At 31.4% G+C, this 21,589-nt stretch overlaps 1 protein-coding gene across 1 annotated transcript; it reads left to right on the plus strand.

Annotated features, from left to right (window-relative positions):
- Window positions 1–13,861: 13,861 nt before the first annotated feature.
- LOC114194647 (NADH--cytochrome b5 reductase 1) lies at window positions 13,862–21,103 on the plus strand. Its single transcript, XM_028084999.1, has 9 exons — window positions 13,862–14,170; window positions 17,036–17,177; window positions 17,426–17,516; window positions 17,627–17,704; window positions 19,215–19,295; window positions 19,398–19,487; window positions 20,122–20,187; window positions 20,501–20,587; window positions 20,696–21,103. The coding sequence occupies exons 1-9, from the start codon at window positions 14,062–14,064 to the stop codon at window positions 20,786–20,788; spliced, it is 837 nt and encodes a 278-aa protein (XP_027940800.1). The 5' UTR covers window positions 13,862–14,061; the 3' UTR covers window positions 20,789–21,103.
- Window positions 21,104–21,589: the final 486 nt, after the last annotated feature.

Here is a 21,589-nt window from a genome sequence, read left to right on the forward strand (position 1 = left end):
CTATTATTGACATCTTTTATGATATGTCTGATTTCTCAATGCCGACTTAAGTTTATATACATTCCAATCAAAGAATAATATTATATGAAAAATTATTTTATAATTAATTAACAAAAACAATTATACTAATATTTTATTATACAGTCAACTAGTAGAAATATATATATTAACAACTATATATATATATATATATATATATATCATTCTATTCCATTTTATTGAATTATTTTTTTAATAATTTTATTATATTGCAAATTAATATGTACATTATTTTATTTAAAATTTAACTATTATTTAAGATATTTAAACTTAAATTAAGTTCATGGGAACAAATTTTGATGATTATTTTGAAATAAATAAGGCATGTTAGTGTTTAAATAAATTTTTTAAAATGTTAAATATATTTTTAATTTTTTAATTTTCATGTGAAATTGAAATTTTTTTCTTTCTTAAATTATAACTTATTTTAAGTCTTAAACTTTATTAATAAGTGTAGTTCTTGTGACCAAATAACATTAAATATGTGTTGTCATATGTTTACATGTTGATATAGATACACGAGAACACAAACGTGACAATATTGTTTGTCACGATAAATTCTTAATGTTTTTTTTATGAAGATGACTTTAATCATTCATTTTTAAAGATGAGAAATCATATAATATCAAAATTTGAGATAATAACGAAATTCAATTTTGTGTCATAATTTAAGAATTAAAAATATATTTAACCTATTATTTTTAATTTATTAAATTTTTAAAACTTTTTCTTATATATTATTTTTTCTATCTTTATTTAATATAGAACTCGAACTTGATTCCAACTATAGAATATTATGTAGAGTGATATTTTACTTTTTCTTAAATAGGAGATAAATACGTATTTTCATAGGTATCATTATTTTAAATAATTAAAATATTTTTAATAATTTAATAATTTATTTTGAAATAATATAACTATATTTTTTATTAGTATGATTAGATATTAAAGAGAAGGTGAACATTTCTTTTATCAAAAATTGATTAAGAGTCTGTTTGTTTAATTGCGTATATAGAGACATTGTATGTTTTGTCTTTAGTTTCTTTTCAACAAAAATATTGAAAATTGAATTGTCACTGTTCATATAAAAAAACAAAAGAGAAAGAGAAAACACATTTATTGTTTCCATTTTTTATAAGAGAGTTATTTATTACTCTATATTAGTGGAGAGATCTTGATATTTATTGTGTTATTATTGATAAGAAAATTAGTTAATATTTTATCTGAATCACATATTTCTAAATGCATTTTTTTTCTTAACGCTCTAAATATTCTTATAAAATGTTCATTATCAGTCATTACTCGTTTGTATTGATTAGAGATGTCAACGGAGTGGATAGGATACGAGTAGTAGTTCTTTCGTACCCTACCCACTAGATAAATATTTGTCTCGTACCTGTATCAATATCCGTTGGATATTTGTTATCTGAGTACCTGCATCATTTTTTAATATTTATGGATATCTACGGTACCCGTAGGTATTTACAAAAAAATAAAAATTATATTTAACAACATATTTTAATCGTAAATTCAAATAAAATACAATACAGAACATTTATAAATTTTAAACAAAGTTTAAATAATTCATTTAAATAGTGTTGAATGACAGTTTACAAAGAAATAATTTTTTTTAAACTAATTGATAAAAATATAACTTATTCAAAATCAATATGTTAATATTTTAATCATGTTTTTTTTTAATTTAAATTAAATTATAACGGATACATGTATCAACGAATACGGATACTATGATACTTGTAACTGTCTTGTTAACATGCGGATACTAAAAATACTCGTACTTGTTACTTACAGATATTCATTTACAGTATCTTTTTCTATTCGTTGCAAGTTTTATCCGCATGTACGAATTTTTTTGACATCCCTAATATTGATATATATATATATATATATATATATATATATATATATATATATATATATATATATATATATATATATATATATATATATATATATATATAACATAGTGAATTTGTGAACTATTTTCTTACGAAGAAAAACATTATTTTAATATTAAATCATTAATAATATTTATATTTATTTTTGAGTGTTTTAAAAGATAGAACATAAAATTAGATGTATTACCCAACAAAGAGTAAGTATGCATAAATTTTATACTCTTCATTGTGATTTGTGAGCACCCCATACCAAAAAAAGTACAGCACATGGACTTCAACAATTTTCTGATGCAATCAATGGATGAGAGCCCATGATTTTGTACGTGCCTCTCTTAACATTGATGAAGACCATGTCCATTCAAATGCAACAACTCATCATGTACCTCAAATTTTCCAACTTGTAATAAATCATTTTTGAATTAAAATAACGGGTTTTAGGTACAACGTTTTCCATGTACAAAATAGTTAGGTGTCATATACAAAAGTACCATCATGCCCTTCTTTTAATTCAAATAATAGGTAAATATGTAATTTTAATCATTATTCCCTTTCAAAACTAAAAAAAACGTAACTTTAACCCCATCCCTTATAGAGGAATAAATGAATAAAAACTAAAAACATATAATTGTACAAATAAATATTTCAGAATACAAATGTGTCAACAAACTAAATTTATAAAGTTGATGGATATTTTATAACAAATCATAATTCTCCAAAAACCTGCATAATATCCTAGTGGCATGTTTCAGCATTTCTTTCAACATTTACGATAAAAGAAAAAAGGAAAACACCGAATAAATATTCTCATACACTAATTTAGTAATTTGTTGGATATTTTTCATATAGTCTATTTTAATTTTAATTTTTATCTTATATCTTATATGTAAATTATATATAAATAGTAAGGATTTAAAAAATGATATTTTAGAATTGATTGTGTTTAAAATAGTTATACTAAATTATTTTAATATTAAAAATTAAAGTATAAATAAAAATTTTATTACTTTAAAACACTTATCTCTTTGTAAACTACTTTTCTATAGTTTTACTACAAGAAAACTTTTAAATAGTGACCAATTTTAGTGATCAATAATTATTAGTAACTATAATGACCAATTTATATATCAATTTACAAAATTTAAAATTATTAGTTACCAAAATAGTCACTATTATGAGTAAAAAATTATAATTGGTCACTAAATTGATCTTTAAAATTAGTTACCATGGTTTTGGCTACCAAAGGACATTGATCACTAAAAATTAGCTACCTAGGTTTTGATTACCAAAATGAATTAGTTTCTAATTAATTAATGACTAATTGTAATTTTTTATTTACAATAGTGACTATTTTAGTAACCAATAATTTTTAATTTTGTAAATTAATATCTAAATTGGTTACTATAGTGATTAACTTGTTTTTGGTTTCTAAAATTGATTTCTAATTGAGGATTTTCTTGTAGTGCTCTTTCGCTTCTTTCTAGGTTATATCACTTTTGACTTGTTTGTTTGAAAAACCGAAACCTTAAGATTACTCTTGTCGGTGAATTTTTCAAGATCAGCCAATCAAATTCTCAATTTGAGCAAGTTCATTTTTTTCCCGTGTGTTTCTTCCCTTGATCGAATATGCCCTGATTCACATGTGACCTTATTTTGGTTGCACGTATGGTTTTAGTCTTCACTATATATCCCTGCGAATCAGTGACCATAATAGTATGATTTGGTCGTTCTTGTGATATTTCTATGTGTAGATAGAGCAACTTGTGGTGTTGAGAGTGTTTTGGTTTTTCAGTTGTCTATAATTGTTATTAAAGGTAGGGGAAGCTAATTTTTAGTACTTGCAAGTTGAATTGTTATTGTCAAAATGTGAAAGTGATGTTTTAAGTTGTGAATTTATAATTTTTTTTCTCTCTGATGATGAACTGCATGATTTAGCTGTAAAGTTGTGGATTGAATTGTATGTTTGAGATATTAAGTTGATTTTGAAATTTTTTAGAATGTAGAATTTTGTTTAACATGTTTTGTATTAGTGAAATGCTTAAAAATGGATTAATGTGTTGTTGAGAATGTCTCTTTGAGTTTTGAACTAGGTAATATGAAATCGGTTGAAGAAACATGAGTTTTATGATAATTGAAATGTTTAAACACTGAAAATTAGTTCAAGGAGTGTCAAATTACACAAATCAAGCTCAAAAGAGGAAGTAAAATTTTTTTTTATACCATCGAGTGCTACTAATAGCATTGGACGCCACTGAGACAATGACTTCTTTGAGTTAGTTGTCACTAGGTTAGGGTTCCTCTCACTGGGCAACACCAAAGTCAGAGGGTTCATTGACGTAGTGTTCTGTTGGGTGCCGAAATATCAAATTAAATCCTAGGAGCTATAGGGATTCTCTCGTTGGGCGACCATTGGGCTTGTTGGGCGCCTAAGTTGGTGTTGAGGACACTTAGCTGGCGTTAAACACTACTCTTCCAGGAACTTCTCTATTTGAGTTGTGTTGGGCGACAATGAGTGACGATGAGCGGTATTTGGGTGACTTTAAATATGTTTTAATAAATTTCATAATGTTTTTTTTGAGGTACATATGTGTATAGATACTTGTGAAATGATGTTATAAACGTTTGAATTTGTCTAACTGTGAATTTAGAAGATGAATGGATTTTTCAAGGGGGAAATCCTGTGAAGATTGTTCCTTAAGGTATGCATTGAAGTAGGGACTTAGATAAGAAGTTATCCTGATACTTTACTAATATTTCAAACACATATAAAGAAGAATGGATTAGGATTCGAACGTGGCATGAGGTCCTGATCTAAAGAATATTTTGGAGTTTTAATGACATGTATAGGATTAACCTTATGGATGGAGAGTATCCATCACAAGTGTTGAAACTTCCTTGTAGTCCAAAATTAATGTGTTTTATCCATATGATTGAGTTTAAAAGAGTCTTTTTTGACATGGCCTATGTTTTAAATCTCTGTGAATTGGTTAACTTGTAAATTTAGTTTGTTTAATGGGTATATGATAACTCTTATGTATATTAACTTACCTTATTCTTGTTGTTGGTTTGTTTAATGTTTATTTTCTTCTTTTGCGATGATCACCTTTATTGGTATGAGCAGATGAGAAAGTATGAGTCGGGCTAGCTTTAGAAAGAGATGGTGATGCAACTGTGTAGTTCTTGGTTTGTAATTCATGTTGTATAGAACCTTTTGAAAGACTTTCAGTTTCATATCTTTTGTTCATAGTTTCCTTGCATTCTAGACTTATCCTATGTTGTTATAGTTATACGGTTGGGATAACTTTAATAGCATACTCTAGTTTTTAGATTATTCATTATATATTGTTTCACTTAATTATTTATACTATTAAGTGAGATGTTACATAAATTAATTTTAATTTTTCAAAAAATATTAATAACTTCAAGGAAAAATAATGAATTAAATTAAGGATATTGTGTTGTAAAGATATTTTTTTTGTCATGAACATGTTGGTTGATTATTAAATTATTGGATGTGATTAATAAAGTTAGGATGACTTACTCTAAAGACTCTAAAGTTCAATACTTACACTGCACTTACATATTTGAAGTAATTATCCTTAGAACTACATTCATTCACAACATAATATACATGAGAACATTCACATTCACATAATTCACAAGTTAACCATACTTTCTAATCAAAATTTCAAGCTAAAAACATGATATCATCACTAACATTGGGAACTCATTATTCCCTTTTCATTCATACAATTCACATACTAACGTCATTGAATCATATTTTCCAAATAGATTTTTGGCATACAACTCAGACTCTATTCAATGTAGCATATACAATCATCACTTAATCCTCGTATCATCCATTCTCATTCAAACAAGCTAACTTTCATATCTTACTTCTAACTTACAAACTCCAGTTTCATACATGGTAAACAAAATTAGGTCTCATAACTAAAACCAATGAGATGTATTTCTCTAACCACAAACCTCTAATTGATAATTCCAACTGTCCTAATTAATAACCTTATTTCAAGAACTATATGTCAAAATTTCAGCTTAATCAAATGGTTAACGATGCAATAATTGAAAAATTATTAAGACAATTCAGAAACAAAACCAATGTGGCACCCAACTCCCCACCCTTGGAGCCTAACATTGAATCCCCTAGTACTCATTGTCAAGTGAGCACCGAGTGCGACTAGGGTACTGTTAGGAACAAGGCAATAAAGGAAAAAATAAAGGAGAGAAAAATAGACACAGAGAATTTAACGTGGTTCGGCTACAATGTGTATGCCTACGTCCACGACTACACTAGGAAGTATTTGTATTTTTTGGTGTATCTTAAAGCTTTACATAAAGTCTCTTATATAGTAAAATAGAGAACCACATCTCACTATTCTAAGCGATGTGGGACTAAATCAAGCACCATAATTCTAACAATTCTCCCACTTGGGGTTTGATTTACATTACCACCTAGTGTAGTGCCTTCATCATCAATTTTCTCGAAGGCCAGTTGAGGCAATGCAAAGCCTCAACTTAGTTGTTGTGACTGTCTTGGTCAACATATCAGCTGGATTCTCTGCACCTGGAATCTTCAACAAAATCAAATCTCCATCATTTATCAAGTTTCTGATAGAATGATACTTCAATTCAATGTGTTTGCATCTAGAGTGAAGAATTGGATTTTTAGCAAGACAAATGGCACTTTGACTGTCACTGAACAATGAAGGTTCATCTTGCCCTTTTCCTAATTCTTTTAGAAGATTCTTCAACCATATCATCTCTTCTGCTGTTTCTGAGATAGCTATATATTCAGCTTCAGTGGTTGAAAGGGAGACTCTTCCTTGAAGTTTGGACTTCCAACTGATAGTTGTGCCACCCAACGTAAAAATATAACCTGTTGTGCTCTTTCTACCATCCAAATCACCTCCCAAATCTGCATCAGAAAAACCCTGTAAAGTGAGATTACTTCTTTTAAAGGACAAATGCATCTTTGAAGTGCCCTTCAAATATCTCAATATCCACTTCACGCCTTTCCAATGCTCCTTTCCGGGATTGGATAGAAACCTGCTCACAACTCCTACTGCATGTGCTATATCAGGTCTGGTGCAAACCATAGCATACATCAAGCTCCCTACCGCAGATGCATATGGCACTTTAGACATGTGATTTTCTTCTTCCTCTGTCTGAGAAGATTGCCTTTTTGAGAACTTTAAGTGAGTTCCCAAAGGTGTATTCCTAGTTTTAGCATTTCCAACATTGAACCTGCTAAGCAACTTTTCTATATATTTTTCCTGAGATAAATTTAGAATACCTTTAGATCTATCCCTGGAAATTCTCATACCAAGAATTTGCTTGGCTGGACCAAGATCCTTCATTTCAAAATTTTCTGACAATTGTTTCTTCAACCTGTCAATTTCTGCCATATTAGCACCAACAATCAACATGTCATCAACATACAAGGCAAGAATGATATAACTATCAACATATTTCTTCACGTAACAACAATGATCTTCTTCACATCTGTGAAATCCTGAGTTTCTCATAAACTCATTAAACTTCTTATACCATTGTCGTGGTGCTTGTTTCAACCCATACAAACTTTTATGAAGCTTGCATACAAGATTCTCTTTGCCTTGTACTTCAAAACCTTTTGGTTGTGCCATAAAGATTTCTTCCTCAAGATCTCCATGTAGAAATGCAGTTTTCACATCTAACTGCTCCAGATGAAGATTTTCTGCAGCTACTATACTCAAGATAACTCTGATGGTAGTCATCTTGACAACAGGAGAGAAAATTTTTGTGAAGTCAATTCCTTGTCTCTGTTGGAACCCTTTCACTACGAGTCTGGCCTTATATCGTTTGCTGCCATCTGGTTCTTCTTTTAACCGATAAACCCACCTGTTTTGCAAAACCTTCTTTCCTTCTGGAAGCTTGGTTAAAGACCATGTTTTATTCTTCTGAAGAGACTTTATCTCATCTTCCATTGCTAGCTCCCACTTAATATATTCACCTCCCTGCATAGCCTCAGCAAAATGCTCTGGCTCACCAGCATCAGTCAACAACAAGTAATGTAATGAAGGGGAGTACCTTTGTGGTGCTACAATTGTTCTGCTAGACCTTCTAGTCGGTAATTCAGGAGTTACTGACTCTACTATTTGTTCAGGTTCTGACCCAAACTCTGACTCTACTATTTGTTCAGGTTTTGACCTAAACTCTGACTCGGGCTCTGACTCAGGCTCTACATCTGTATTCTGCCTTCTGTTGGCTACATCACTTTCTGAAATTTCTTCTAATGATACCTACTCTGGCTTTTTATTTGTATCTGCAAATTCTGCAGTTCTGTCCTTATAGAACATGTTTTCATTAAAAGTAACATTTCTACTTCTGATAATTTTCTTGTTTTGGTCATCCCAAAACCTGTAGCCATACATGTCAGATCCATAGCCAATGAAATAGCATCGCTTTGCCTTAGGGTCCAATTTATCTCTACTATTAGAGTTCAACAAAATATATGAAGCACAACCAAAAACTTTCAGATGTAAAAGGTTTACCTCATTTCCAGACCATACTTTTTCAGGTAACTGATAGCCTAAAGGAACTGATGGTCCTCTGTTTATGAGATAGGCTGCTGTGCTTATTGCATCTGCCCAAAATACCTTGGGTAATCCTGACTGGATTCTCATACATCTTACTCTCTCATTCAAGGTTCTGTTTATTCTTTCTGCCACATCGTTTTGTTCTGGTGTTCCTGGAACCGTCTTGATCATTCTGATCCCATTCTCTGAACAAAACTCCTTGAATTGATTACTGTCATATTCTCCACCATTATCAGACTTCAAACATTTAATCTTTAAACCTGTTTGAGTCTCAACCTCCTGTTTCCACCTTTTAAACACAGAAAACACATCAGATTTATTTTTAAGAAAATAAACCCATACATTTCTTGTAGAGTCATCAATGAAGGTTACGTAATACTGTGAACCTCCAAGAGATTTCACTGGAGCTGGCCCCCAAACATCTGTATGCACTAGTGCTAGTCTTTCAACTTTAGACGACTTACTTGTTTTGGAGAAGCTAACCTTTTTCTGCTTTCCAAAGATACAATGTTCGCAAGGTCCAACGTCAACATGCTTCAAGTTAGGTATTTTACCTTTTGAGACCATGAGCTTCATTCCTTTCTCACTCATATGCCCAAGTCTCTGATGCCACAAAGAGGAACTGTTGCCAACTTCTACAATTGATATCATATCCTCATCTACAATCATGTAAAGAGATCCTTGCTTCTTTCCACGAGCAACAACAAGATTACCTTTCATTACTTTCCAGTGTCCATCTCCAAAGGTGGTGTAATGCCCCTCATCATCCAACTGCCTTATAGATATTAAGTTTCTCTTTAAGGCTGGAATATGTCTGACATTCTTCAAAGTCCACACACTTCCATTAGAGGTTCTGATATTGATATCACCTCTTCCTATAATATCAAGAGATTTTCCATCTGCAAGGTAGACCTTCCCAAACTTTCCTGGAACATAGTTAGATAATAGTTCTAAAGAAGGTGTAGTATGAAATGACGCACCTGAGTCCATAATCCATGAATCAATAGAACTATCTAGACTACATAATAGTGCATCTTCAATTTCATCAGTTGCTGCATTTACTGATTGATCACGATCTTGCCTCTTGTTGTTGTTCTTCCTTGGAGCCCTACATTGATTTGTAAAGTGACCCCTTTTCTGACAATTCCAACAAGTGATATCATTCTGGAATTTTGGTTTTGATTTCTCTCTAGACTTTGATCTACCTCGGCCTTGATTACGACCTTTCTGGCTACTTCTTCCTCTAGTTTCAGTACTCAATGCTGAACCGGAACTAGAACTGGAAGATTCCCCTGAACTTTTCCTGCGAACATCTTCGCTTAAGATCAAGTCACGGATGTTATCAAGCTTCAACTTACTATTACTTGCAGAATTACTAACTGCAGTAACAGTTGCACTCCAACTTTCCGGAAGAGATGATAATAAAATTAATGTTTTCACCTCATCATCAAATGTTATCTGCACTGATGTCAACTGCGCAATAATTGTATTGAATTCACTAATATGATTAGTAATCGAGTTACCTTCACCCATTTTTAGGTTGACTAGTCTGCGAATCAAATACACTTTATTGGCTGCAGATGGCTTCTCATACATATTTGACAATGCCTTCATCAAATCTACGGTTGTGTTCTCGTTCATGATGTTGAACGCAACATTCTTGGCTAATGTCAATCGGATCACACCGAGTGTCTGCCGATCTAACAAATCCCATTCCGCCTGCTCCATGTCAGTTGGCTTCTGCCCTGGTAAGGGTAGATACAACTTCTTCTGATACAGGTAGTCCTCTATCTGCATCTTCCAGAACCCGAAGTCATTGCCATCAAACTTCTCAATCCTCACCTTCCCTTCTTCCAATGCCATTGCTCTTGCTGCTTTGACGAAAGCTCCTGCTGCTTTTGACCAAAGCTCCTACTGCGGCTTTTGACCAAAGCTCCTGCTGCCTTTGACCAAAGCTCCCACTGCCTTTGACCAAAGCTCCCACTGCCTTTGACCAAAGCTCCCACTACTTCTCTAAACTGAGATCCCCAAGAAGAAAAAATAGAAACCAAATCTTTTCTGATGTGGAAGATCAGACAATGCTGCAACCACAGAGCATACTAAGAAAAATGGCTCTTGATACCAATTGTTAGGAACAAGGCAATAAAGGAAAGAATAAAGGAGAGAAAAATAGACACAGAGAATTTAACGTGGTTCGACTACAATGTGTATGCCTACGTCCACGACTACACTAGGAAGTATTTGTATTTTTTGGTGTATCTTAAAGCTTTACATAGAGTCTCTTATATAGTAAAATAGAGAACCACATCTCACTATTCTAAGCGATGTGAGACTAAATCAAGCACCATAATTCTAACAGGTACCGCCTAACACCCTAGACCTCTGGAGTTCACTCTCAAGTGAGTGCCTAATAGTCTCAGAATTATGCTCGACGTCCTAGACTACTACACACACCAATTATAAATATAACACACCACTAGCTTCAACAAATACAAAATAACTAATGATTCATTCAATCCAAACACTCTCTTAGTTCCCAAAACAAATTAGAATTTTAACAAAAAAATAATAATAAATTTTCCTTATTTGGAGTAAAATTCCTAACTTAAAAGTTGTTCCTAAAAATCATAAACACAACCTCATCATCATAAACAAATAAAAATCTTGAACTATTATGAATTATATACATGAACGCAAGATCCATATGTAACATCCAAACAATATACTAGTTAAAAAGTATACTTAATTTATTAAAAAAATATATATGAAATCAAACATTCTGAATACTTAGTATTTAATTATATACTAATGGTGAATACTTTTTTTTTATTATGCTTAGAGAATATTACTACTCTCTAATTTGCGTAAGAGTTTCTCTTCAATTAGTTTATTTTATATTTTTTCCTGCTCTATTTAACTTTTTTATTTTCTTATATTAATTATTTTAATCTCGCATTTCGTAATGTGATTCATCTCTCTATATATATATATGAATAATAGAATACACTTTTTTTAATATGTATAAAATATTATGGGAGCATCATATTTTTTTATTTAGAATGGAAAGTGATCTTAAATTATATTATCTAGTTGATTGTGAATATTTCGATAGATTTTCTTAAAATTCTACTAATCTAATACTCTTTTTAAAATATCAATTCACTTCATGGTGTATACGGAGTATTTCTACATCAATAATATTGCTTTAATTTTCTTTGGCTGGGAATTTTTTGTCTATGATTATGATGAAGATAGAAACCTAACAGAATAAGAACTCATGTTGTCACGTGCCTTGCCACGTGGTGGGGACAGTTTCCTATTTAGGTAAAACAGTACTTACTTTTTTCCTTTAACTTTTCTTGCCAGTGATAAAAAAGGTAGAAAATTTGTTTCATTTTGATCCTATTAATTCACAAAACCATTGAAATCAAATGGTGATTAAAAAACAATTTAGTGGATCTACGATAAAAAAAAATAGTCAAGTTAGTACCTTGATTAAGAATAATTTTGTATATATAATTTCAAGTATATTAAAGTAAGTTGATTAAAAAATTAATTAAATCGGTATATTTTACGAAAAAAACTACTAAATTATACTTTATAGTCACATAGTAAAGAAAAATTGAACAGGTTTAAACCTAATGATAAAAGATAATTTCAAAACTATTTAATGTGTATCAATGTTGAGTTGGATTCAAGTAGAATAGAAAAAAAATATCTATTATAGTTTTTGAGTTAAACATGGACTTTAAAAATAATTTGAATTTTTCAAGTGAAATATAAATCTATTTTTAGATTATCTTCTTGATTTGTAAAAGTTATAGTATAAAGCTTTAAATTTATCTTTTGTAGATTTTATTATGAGATGTCGCTTTTAAAATATCATAACAACTTTGCTTAATGAAGAGTATTTTCTATATTTTTATATATTTTGCTTAATTTATCAAGGAAATAAGTTTTTTTAAGATGAACAATATTATTTATTCTTGTAATTTAGATACATGTGAGTCCCCAAAGAATTTGTTGTTGGTTCTAAAGGAACACATGCTCTTCATTGAAAGGGAGATTCAAACATTAAAAGTGCAACGGCCAAACATGTTTGGTTTTTAGTTAAACTTAAATTTTGTGCCTCATTAAATTTTGAACTGTGTTACAACTAAAATACAAACATGCTTTTGGACAACTAAAAAAAAATGCAAACTAAACTTAATTCATCTTCTTCGTTGGAAATACCATTTAGCCCTCATTTTAATTCAAAAATCACATAAAGGGTAAATATGTATTTTTTCTGTAAAAAGAAATACATTTGCTTTTAGTGTGAATTTATTTAAAACGTATAATTTTCTTTGTTTCAGCGTAGAAGACAATGCTAGAAAACCACGTGCGGCTATCACCTTGCTGATGTGATTAATTTTCACATTATACAAGCAGTATTTTTTTCTTTTTATAATAATCATTCAAAAAGTATATTTTTAATGATTTCTAATTATCTAATAACTCCAAATTTTGTATATGAAAATAAAAATAAAAAATTCAAATAAAAATTCAAAATTTTAAATAGTTTTTTATTTTAATTTAAACCACATATAGTTTATGTATGGTAGTGGACAAGTGGGTGACACAACTTGTATCTGTCTGCATTATTTAATGATAAACAATGTATTGTATACTTGAAAGTAATATGTTTTATTTTCTTATCATTTTAAGAATTAACATAATCATCAAAATCAACATATATAATACTTTTATATCTTAACCTATATTTATAATTTCATACACTAATACACCCATTTTTAAATACCAAGTCATTTCAAAGGTTAAACATGGAAAACATGAGAATAATATAACATGATTGTTGGTAGTAGAATAGAGTTTAATTTTTCATGAATTCTAAATACACAAAAAATTTATACACAGCCAATTGGTTAAAAATTACTTTAAACATTAATGTTAAAATTATTAATGTAAATATCAACATCCTGCTATATATGAAAAATCAACTAATTAAATATTTTTCTATAATTTAAAAAACAAATTTATAAAAATAAATAATTTTAAATTAAAATGAACTTATATATAAAGTAGATTATATAAAAATATCAAGATAAATTTTAAAATAATATTTAAATAATTTATAAAAAATTATTTTCAAGACAATTTTTCCTTTTTTTATACTTTTAAATTATTAAATAGATCTATCATTTAATTATTGTAGCTTGTATTTCTTTGTCTTTTAGTATAATATAACATAAAATTGATTCGGTAACACATTTCTGAAGAGAGCGAGAGAGATTGGTAGTTGTTGCACCAGATCCCTCCTCAGTCACCATTGGTTCACTCCTTCAACACCAAAGTCCATTCACTCTCTCACCTACCAGCAAGCGATAAATACCCTTTCTCTTATTTATTCTATCACTTCTCCATTTTTTTTTCCTTATATACTACTTCATCTCTTCTTCTCCCTTCGCACGCCCATTTTCCCCTTCACCCCACTCATCATTAAAATCATGGATTTCTTGCAATCTCCAGAAAATCAGATACTTCTGGGTGTGGCCGTGGCCGTAGTGGCTGTGGGGATTGGTGCTGTCTTTCTCTTTTCATCTAAGAAGCGCAAAGGTTTAACCTTTTTCAGCTTCATCTTCTCCCCATTTCGAATTTTCTGCTTTCTCTTTTGATTTATTCATAAGGGTCTTCTGTGTCTTAGTTCTACGAGTGAGAGAAGATCCAAGATGCTTCTTTTATTGAAATTTGATGTGTACGAGGTGGTTCTATTTTTTCAAAAGATGTTATTCTCATTTCCTAAGAAAGGTCGATAGTGTTTGGGGGTGGGGAGAAAATCACTTACTCAAAGCATATTGCAAAGAGATGGGAATAAGAAGAGAGAAAAAGATGTCATTGAATTTTTGCTGTATTTTGATATTTTATTACAGTTGAGTCCTTACTAACTTTCTGTTATTAGATTTTGGAATCTGAATTATATTCATGACACACTCCCTTAATTCATACTTCTCAATGATACAACTTTTTATTAAGAGTACAACTTTTTCAATCTTCTGTGGTTTGGTCAAGAGATCTGTTACTTGATCTTCTAACTTTCAATAGACCAACTCTTGTTCCCTTTATTCACTTGGTCTCTCAAGTAATCCAATCTTGTCTCTGTGTTTGCTTCTTCCTTGTTCTTCTGAATTTTTGACTTGGTTAAGTGCTAAAATTTTGTCAACAGCAAGTTTCATCGGTTCCATTTTCAAGTGCATGTGCTCGAGTAAGGTTAGGAGCCACGCAGCTTGGCATGCCCCTGGTGATGCAGCATGATATTCTGCCTCATACGATGAAAGAGCTACAACTGATTGTTTTTTTTTTTTGACACCATGATAAGGCAGTGTTTCATAGCTGAAAAACATAGCCACCTGTACTCTTCCTATCATCTTTGTCTCACACCAATCTGAGTCTGTGAAATTCCACATTCTGCTGGAGTCTTAGCTTGATTACAGTTATGCCTATTGAATATTGAATCTCTTCAATACATCACATGCATACTTTTTAATTTTTGATGAAGAAACAAGCCCTTACTAATATGTAGAGATTCCAGGCCCAAAATATACGAGTGTTCCTAAATCTATCATCTTAAACTCTTCTTTTATTTTCCTTTTGAATTCTGCAGTCTCTTGCTTGTACCCATTACTCCTTTCACATAGATTCCATACTCATTTTTGCACTCCACAAAGCCTTTTTCAGATAAGAATGAATCACTTCTCCTATTCCATGTCTGGAAATTGATCCATCTGGGTTCACCTTGATTTATAGATTCATTTCACAGGCATAAACTTTTTTGTGTGGAGGTACCAAATCCCCTGTATTGTTCTTCTCAATCGACTTCAATTCCACTATCGTAGAAACTACACATTTCTGTTCTTTAATGGCTTCTTCAATGTTAATTGGTTTAGCAACTCTCCTTCACTTGTTAATGCATTATCTGGGAACCTTTCGAAATTAGGCAAACACCATAGTGGCACCCTATTTCTCAGTGGTCTCACAAAAGATATTTTTTTTTTCCAGAGTGTTGACCAATATTAAAGTCTGATCCTGTCCAAATTGGATTGGATTACACTATTATCACTCCCTTTTCTATTCAGTTGTATGCTTAAAGCAAAAAGAATCAAATACCCTTAAATGATCATCTTCCCGTCCACACTTCTAGAGTTGTCCACTTCAATCTCCTTGTTGCGCTTCTATTAAAGATGCAAATAGTTGTGATCATAGCTTCTTACCAAAAATTTTTTTGGCAATAACTTTCTATTCAGCAAAGCCCTCACCATGTTCATCACAGTTATGCTCCTCCTTTAGTTACAGCATTGTGTGGGGGTGTATATGGAGCTATTACCCCATCAAAAACACCCCATTGATCACATACCTCTCGAAATTCTATTGAGAAATTCACCACCTCCATTTATCCTTAGTATCTTTGTTTTCTTTCCACATTGCTTCTCTACTACCATTAACTACCTGACCTGTATATGTAGGATTAGTCATCGCTTTTCTTTGATATAAGGAACTGTTATAAATGAATGAATGTGCTAAGAGATGAATCACTCTCCTAAGCATATTTTCCATACTTCTATCTCAAGCAGTGTGCCTACCAGCCCTACACTGCTTCAGTTTGTGTTATTGGTTGGAGAATTCTCATTGTGTTTGTGTAGTAAGTTCAGTATAATTTTCGTTGGAATGGATCTGATGTGTAATATTTTGGGTTTATTTTCTGTTCATGCACCTTGTTGTTGCGTTTTTTTTTCCCTACATAAGTTTTGGCTGGTTGTTTTTCTGATTAGTGAGTACACGTTGGTCCCTTATCCCGGCAGAATTTTCAAGTCAAAAGTATGTCTCATGTGTTTGGGGTTTTCTATCTATTTTTTGGTTGTAATGCTTTACTGCCTGATTTTCTTTTACATTAACTTTTTTGGAATCATAAGGAAAACTTTCAGCCTTTTACCTGCTATTAGTCAAGCTTGCTCTGAGTTTAGGTTTATTACATGCTGGTTGCTCTTGTGGTTATTCTATATTTCCAAAAGTAGAGTTTCTGTTTGGTTTGATTGTGTTTCCTTTGAGTTTCTTAGGGGTTGTTCAGCAGAATTATACGGTCATGATTCAGGAGTCCATCACTAATTACCTAAATGGGTGGCCATGCTTTATCTGATAGAGTTGGCAGTGGTATTTTCTGATTGAGTTGACGAAAAACATTTGCACTTTCCTCTTCACTGAGTCCAATTGTTCTTGGAAAATAGATTTTCTCATCACATGGAGTCATGTTCACTCTTGAGAAAGTGAAATATCTTAACTAAATATTTGACTATGAATCTAAGTTGTACTAAAGCTTGGTGGCAGCCTGAAATAATGTAAAACTAAATGCACTTGACCTTCGGACATGCAAAATTTGGTTATACTATGTACTTAAAGTGTTAATTCATGTCTTCCACATGCTTATAGGTTGCTTGGACCCGGAGAACTTTAAGCAGTTCAAACTTGTTAAGCGTGCACAGCTGAGCCATAATGTTGCAAAGTTCACATTTGCCCTCCCAACACCTACATCTGTTTTGGGCCTTCCAATTGGGCAACACATAAGTTGCAGGTTCTGTTGTGTGATTTATTTTTTTTAATTATTTTTTTGTATATTTTCCTTGTCACTGTAATTAATTCAGCTTGTATTTGTGTTCAATTCAGTATCTGCACAATTTGTTCTCTAAATACTGGCTGAGAATAGCTATTGCAATTGCATGATTACATCAATAATTAATATTTATAGCAGAAACTATTTCCTTTTTTAGTTTTTGTATCAATGTTTGTTGACACATTATGAACAAACAACTTCTCAAACAGGGGTAAAGATGCACAAGGTGAAGAGGTTATCAAACCATATACCCCTACTACTTTGGATTCTGATGTTGGACATTTTGAACTTGTTATTAAGGTATATTCAGAAGAATCCATTCTTCATCCTTATGCTTTTCCTAACTCTGCATTATTTTCTTTTCTCTCCCTTGATTAATTGGTTTTTTGTCTTAAATATGCTTTTATTAGATGTACCCACAAGGTAGGATGTCGCACCATTTCCGCGAGTTGCGTGTTGGTGACTTCCTTGCTGTGAGAGGACCCAAGGTAATGTTTCTTCTACCATTTAAGAGGGATTATTTTGGTTTGAGAAAACTCTAGTTTGTTCACAAATATTTTTCTTCCGCCACTTCCATACTTTCTTCTCCCACCCTCATATTCTAAAACATGACCTATGTGCCCTTGTTGTAATATATCTGGAATATTCTAGATCGTGCAATAGGGAATAATATTTTTTATTGTGTTATCAAAAACAATATTCTAGATTTCCTAATCCAGAACAGTATTTTGGTTTGTATAATCTAGAACAATATTTCTGACTATGTTTCCGGATTACATAATGTGGAATATATTTCTAAATCATGTAATGTGGAATATAGTTTTGAATTATATAATATGAAATATACTTGGGATACTTCCCGATTGCAGAATCCGGAAATGTCCCAAATTGCATGTTCTTAAATATGTTTCGAATTGATTGAGGTGTTATAACAGTGGCATGTTGGCCACTTTCTATATTATGGGGGTGAAGGAAGGAACACCCTTTCACAAATAAGTACAAAATCAAAGGCCTTTACTCACTAATATCGATCACACGACATCATGCAGCTTTGTTAGAGACCAAAATCTTCGGATATATTATTCATCAGGAGACCCCTGTTAACAACTTACTTAAAAGTTGTATCACTAATACGTTGTAATTAAAATATTGCTACCTTGTTTCCTGTTTTCAAGGATTTCATTTCTCCATTTTGTGTACAAGTATCTGAAAATAGGAAACAAAAATGAGAACTAGGTGATATTTCTGTAGTTATTGGTGAAAATAGGTAATGAATACAGAAAACATCTTCTCAAGCCAAACAAGTCCTTGTTTTGTTGCATTATTTAAAATTTTCTGTACTACAATATGTTAAACAATATGTTGCTAAACTGTGTTCAAATATAATAAAATGAATAAAAGTTGGGGAAAATAATTTGTTAAAATAGAAAATATTTTAGCATTATTTAAATTTTTCTGTACTGTAAAGTTATGATGTCCATATTGTGTGTTCATATATAACAAAAATATATTTGAAAAGTATTTTCTTGATATTAGGTGAAATAAATTGAAAAAATAACTTCTTTCAGATTAAGGTGATGAAATAAAAAAAAAATCGAAAGCATTTGATTTACTTTATTTTTTTAAATTTTATTTATATATTACAAGGGACTATGCATATGTTTAGTCTTTGAAAATATTTTAGGAATATTATATGACTGCCCCAACAACTTTGGTTGTAATTGTAAACTTGCAATAAATATTTGATGGTGACATACATGGTTTTGGCCTAGTCTTTAGTTTTTCATGTCTATTTCTTAGATTCAAGTGACTTTGTAGGCTCTGCATAGATAATCCCTTTGATTTAGCAATTTTGTAGGCTCTTTCTTCTTCTCATTTTCCCTTTGTGTTAATCGAATTTTCATTTCCCTCTTATATGCATTTCCATATTCATAATGTCTGCTACGAAATGAAAGACTTGTTATTTAGATTGTTTGACTTTAACATTATTGCTTCCAGGGACGTTTCAAATACCAACCTGGTGAGGTTAGGGCATTTGGCATGCTTGCTGGAGGGTCTGGAATCACCCCAATGTTCCAAGTATGTCATTAACACACTGCTCTTGTGTTCATCATTAAGAGGAAATTTCTTTCATACAGTTCTGTTCTGTGTAACTAATTTGTTTGTTACTTGTTACTGAAGGTTGCTAGAGCTATATTAGAAAACCCTAAGGACAAGACCAAAGTACAGCTTATCTACGCCAATGTTACATATGAGGATATTCTTTTGAAGGTAATTAACATTTATCCTTTCGTTTCGTATATGACATTTCTCACTTAATTTGAGAATCTGTGAACCCGACAATGCTTCGTGGCGGCTATAAGTTCTAGGACATTGTGTTCATCGTTTAGCAGACTGAGTGAATCAAACTGCAATTTTTGTTCATTAAATAACAAAGTTTGATTCCATACTGTTTTCTATTTTTGAAGTTTTGAATTGGAAAAAGTGAAGACAGACTTTGATTGTTGACACTGTTTTCTGCCTAAAACTTTGAAACTAAAAGACAAAACAAAAACAAGGTGACATTTTTAAGGTTAAAATTGAAAACAACTAACGAAATAAGACAACATTTTCTGAAGTAAACAGATAGTTAGTGTTCCATACATTTTTCGCGCACAAGAGCAAACATTATACTCATGGAAGGAGCTTAGTGCCTTCCAACACTGTAGAAATCAATTCTTTAAATTTGTATAGTGAAAGAATTGAAAAACTGCTTTCCTTCATAGGATATATTTACTTTTCTCAGCTGTTATTTCCTTCTGGCAATGCTATCATAGACTAAGTTTTTACCACAAATTCCTCTCACTGGCAAACCCTTGATATTGAAACTTGTCATTAATGAAAGTCCACTTATTTGTGTGTACAGGAGGAACTTGATGGTCTTTCTTCTAACTACCCAGACCAGTTCAAAGTATACTACGTGTTAAATCAGGTTAGTCTCATGGCACGTGGAACTATAATTTTCTTCTTATCTATTTCATTTGTTGCTTATGCTTTGTTTGTTGGGGGGACATGCAAAATCTTGGTCTTGATGGCATCAAATAACAAAGTGCCAGCAAGATTATAAAAATGCAGTTATTCAAGATTTTGTTTATAAATTTACAGCAAGGACAAAACTTCATTGGAACTTGACCATTATCTTTGTCTGTTTTTCTTCATCCATACCTAAACCTATAATTCTTAACAGCTATAGCTAATGGTCATTTGTTTTGATGTTGTGTCCTTGAATTATGTAATCTGCGAAGCCTCCGGAGGTGTGGGATGGTGGTGTTGGATTTGTGAGTAAGGAGATGATTCAAGCACATTGCCCTGCTCCAGCCCATGATGTTAAGGTAATTGTTTCACATATTACTCCAAAATGGTGTTACCTTGTTTTCTTTTGCTAATCTTCACATGAAAAGGAAGATAACTGATTAAACATGTTTGTTGTGGATTTTCAGATCCTGAGATGTGGGCCACCACCTATGAACAAGGCCATGGCTGCACACCTTGATGCTCTTGAATATGCTCCTGAGATGCAGTTCCAGTTCTGATTCTTCATTGGGGTGATTAACATTGAATGCATTTCATGGCCTTGGCCATTGAAAAGCATAGAGCAACGATTTGTTTTATTTTTCCTGGCTATGAATATGTGAAGGCATTGGACCAACAGTGCTTTTAGCACAGAAATTCAGAGTTGAAGCCTCAAATAATTGATTCTTGTATGAAATGAGATTGATAAGATTACCCTGTTCTAGAGTTGCAATCTATAAATTAGACTTAGTTTTGACTAAAATTTTCATCACTTTGGCATATTTTCAGACAGATGCAATGGTCTTGATTTAAATCAATCTTCAATTTTCAGACAAGATACAAGGTACTACATCATGGGAATGGATATATATAAGTAATGCTTTGTTTGTACTACTAATATTTCATAGTAATAATTTGTTTTTTATTATGTAAAAAATAAATAAATTCATTTAATGAAAAATGTAATAGCTAGCAAACCAGTGGTAACTAACTAGGAGGTTGAGATGTACTTCATTGGGTGGGGTAGTAGGGTTACACTTGTGAACATGCTCTAACAACTAATTAAATCCATGTTATAGGCTTTAAAACTTTTTAGTATATATAATGTGAGTGGTTTAGTGAATTGTTCAGAGTTAAACTGTTTAAAAATTGTTTTTTCTTTTTTTTTTCACTAAAGCATGCAATTTAAAGAACATTATTTGAGTAAACAATGTTTCTTTAAATGGATTCTGCAAAGAAATATAAAAAACTTTTCGTAGTCATAACACTATATATTATTTAAAACTGAACATTTACTTTTAAAATATTAAAAGTAATCAAAT

Source organism: Vigna unguiculata, chromosome 1 (genome assembly GCF_004118075.2).
Source record: "Vigna unguiculata cultivar IT97K-499-35 chromosome 1, ASM411807v1, whole genome shotgun sequence".
Taxonomy (NCBI): Eukaryota; Viridiplantae; Streptophyta; class Magnoliopsida; order Fabales; family Fabaceae; genus Vigna; species Vigna unguiculata.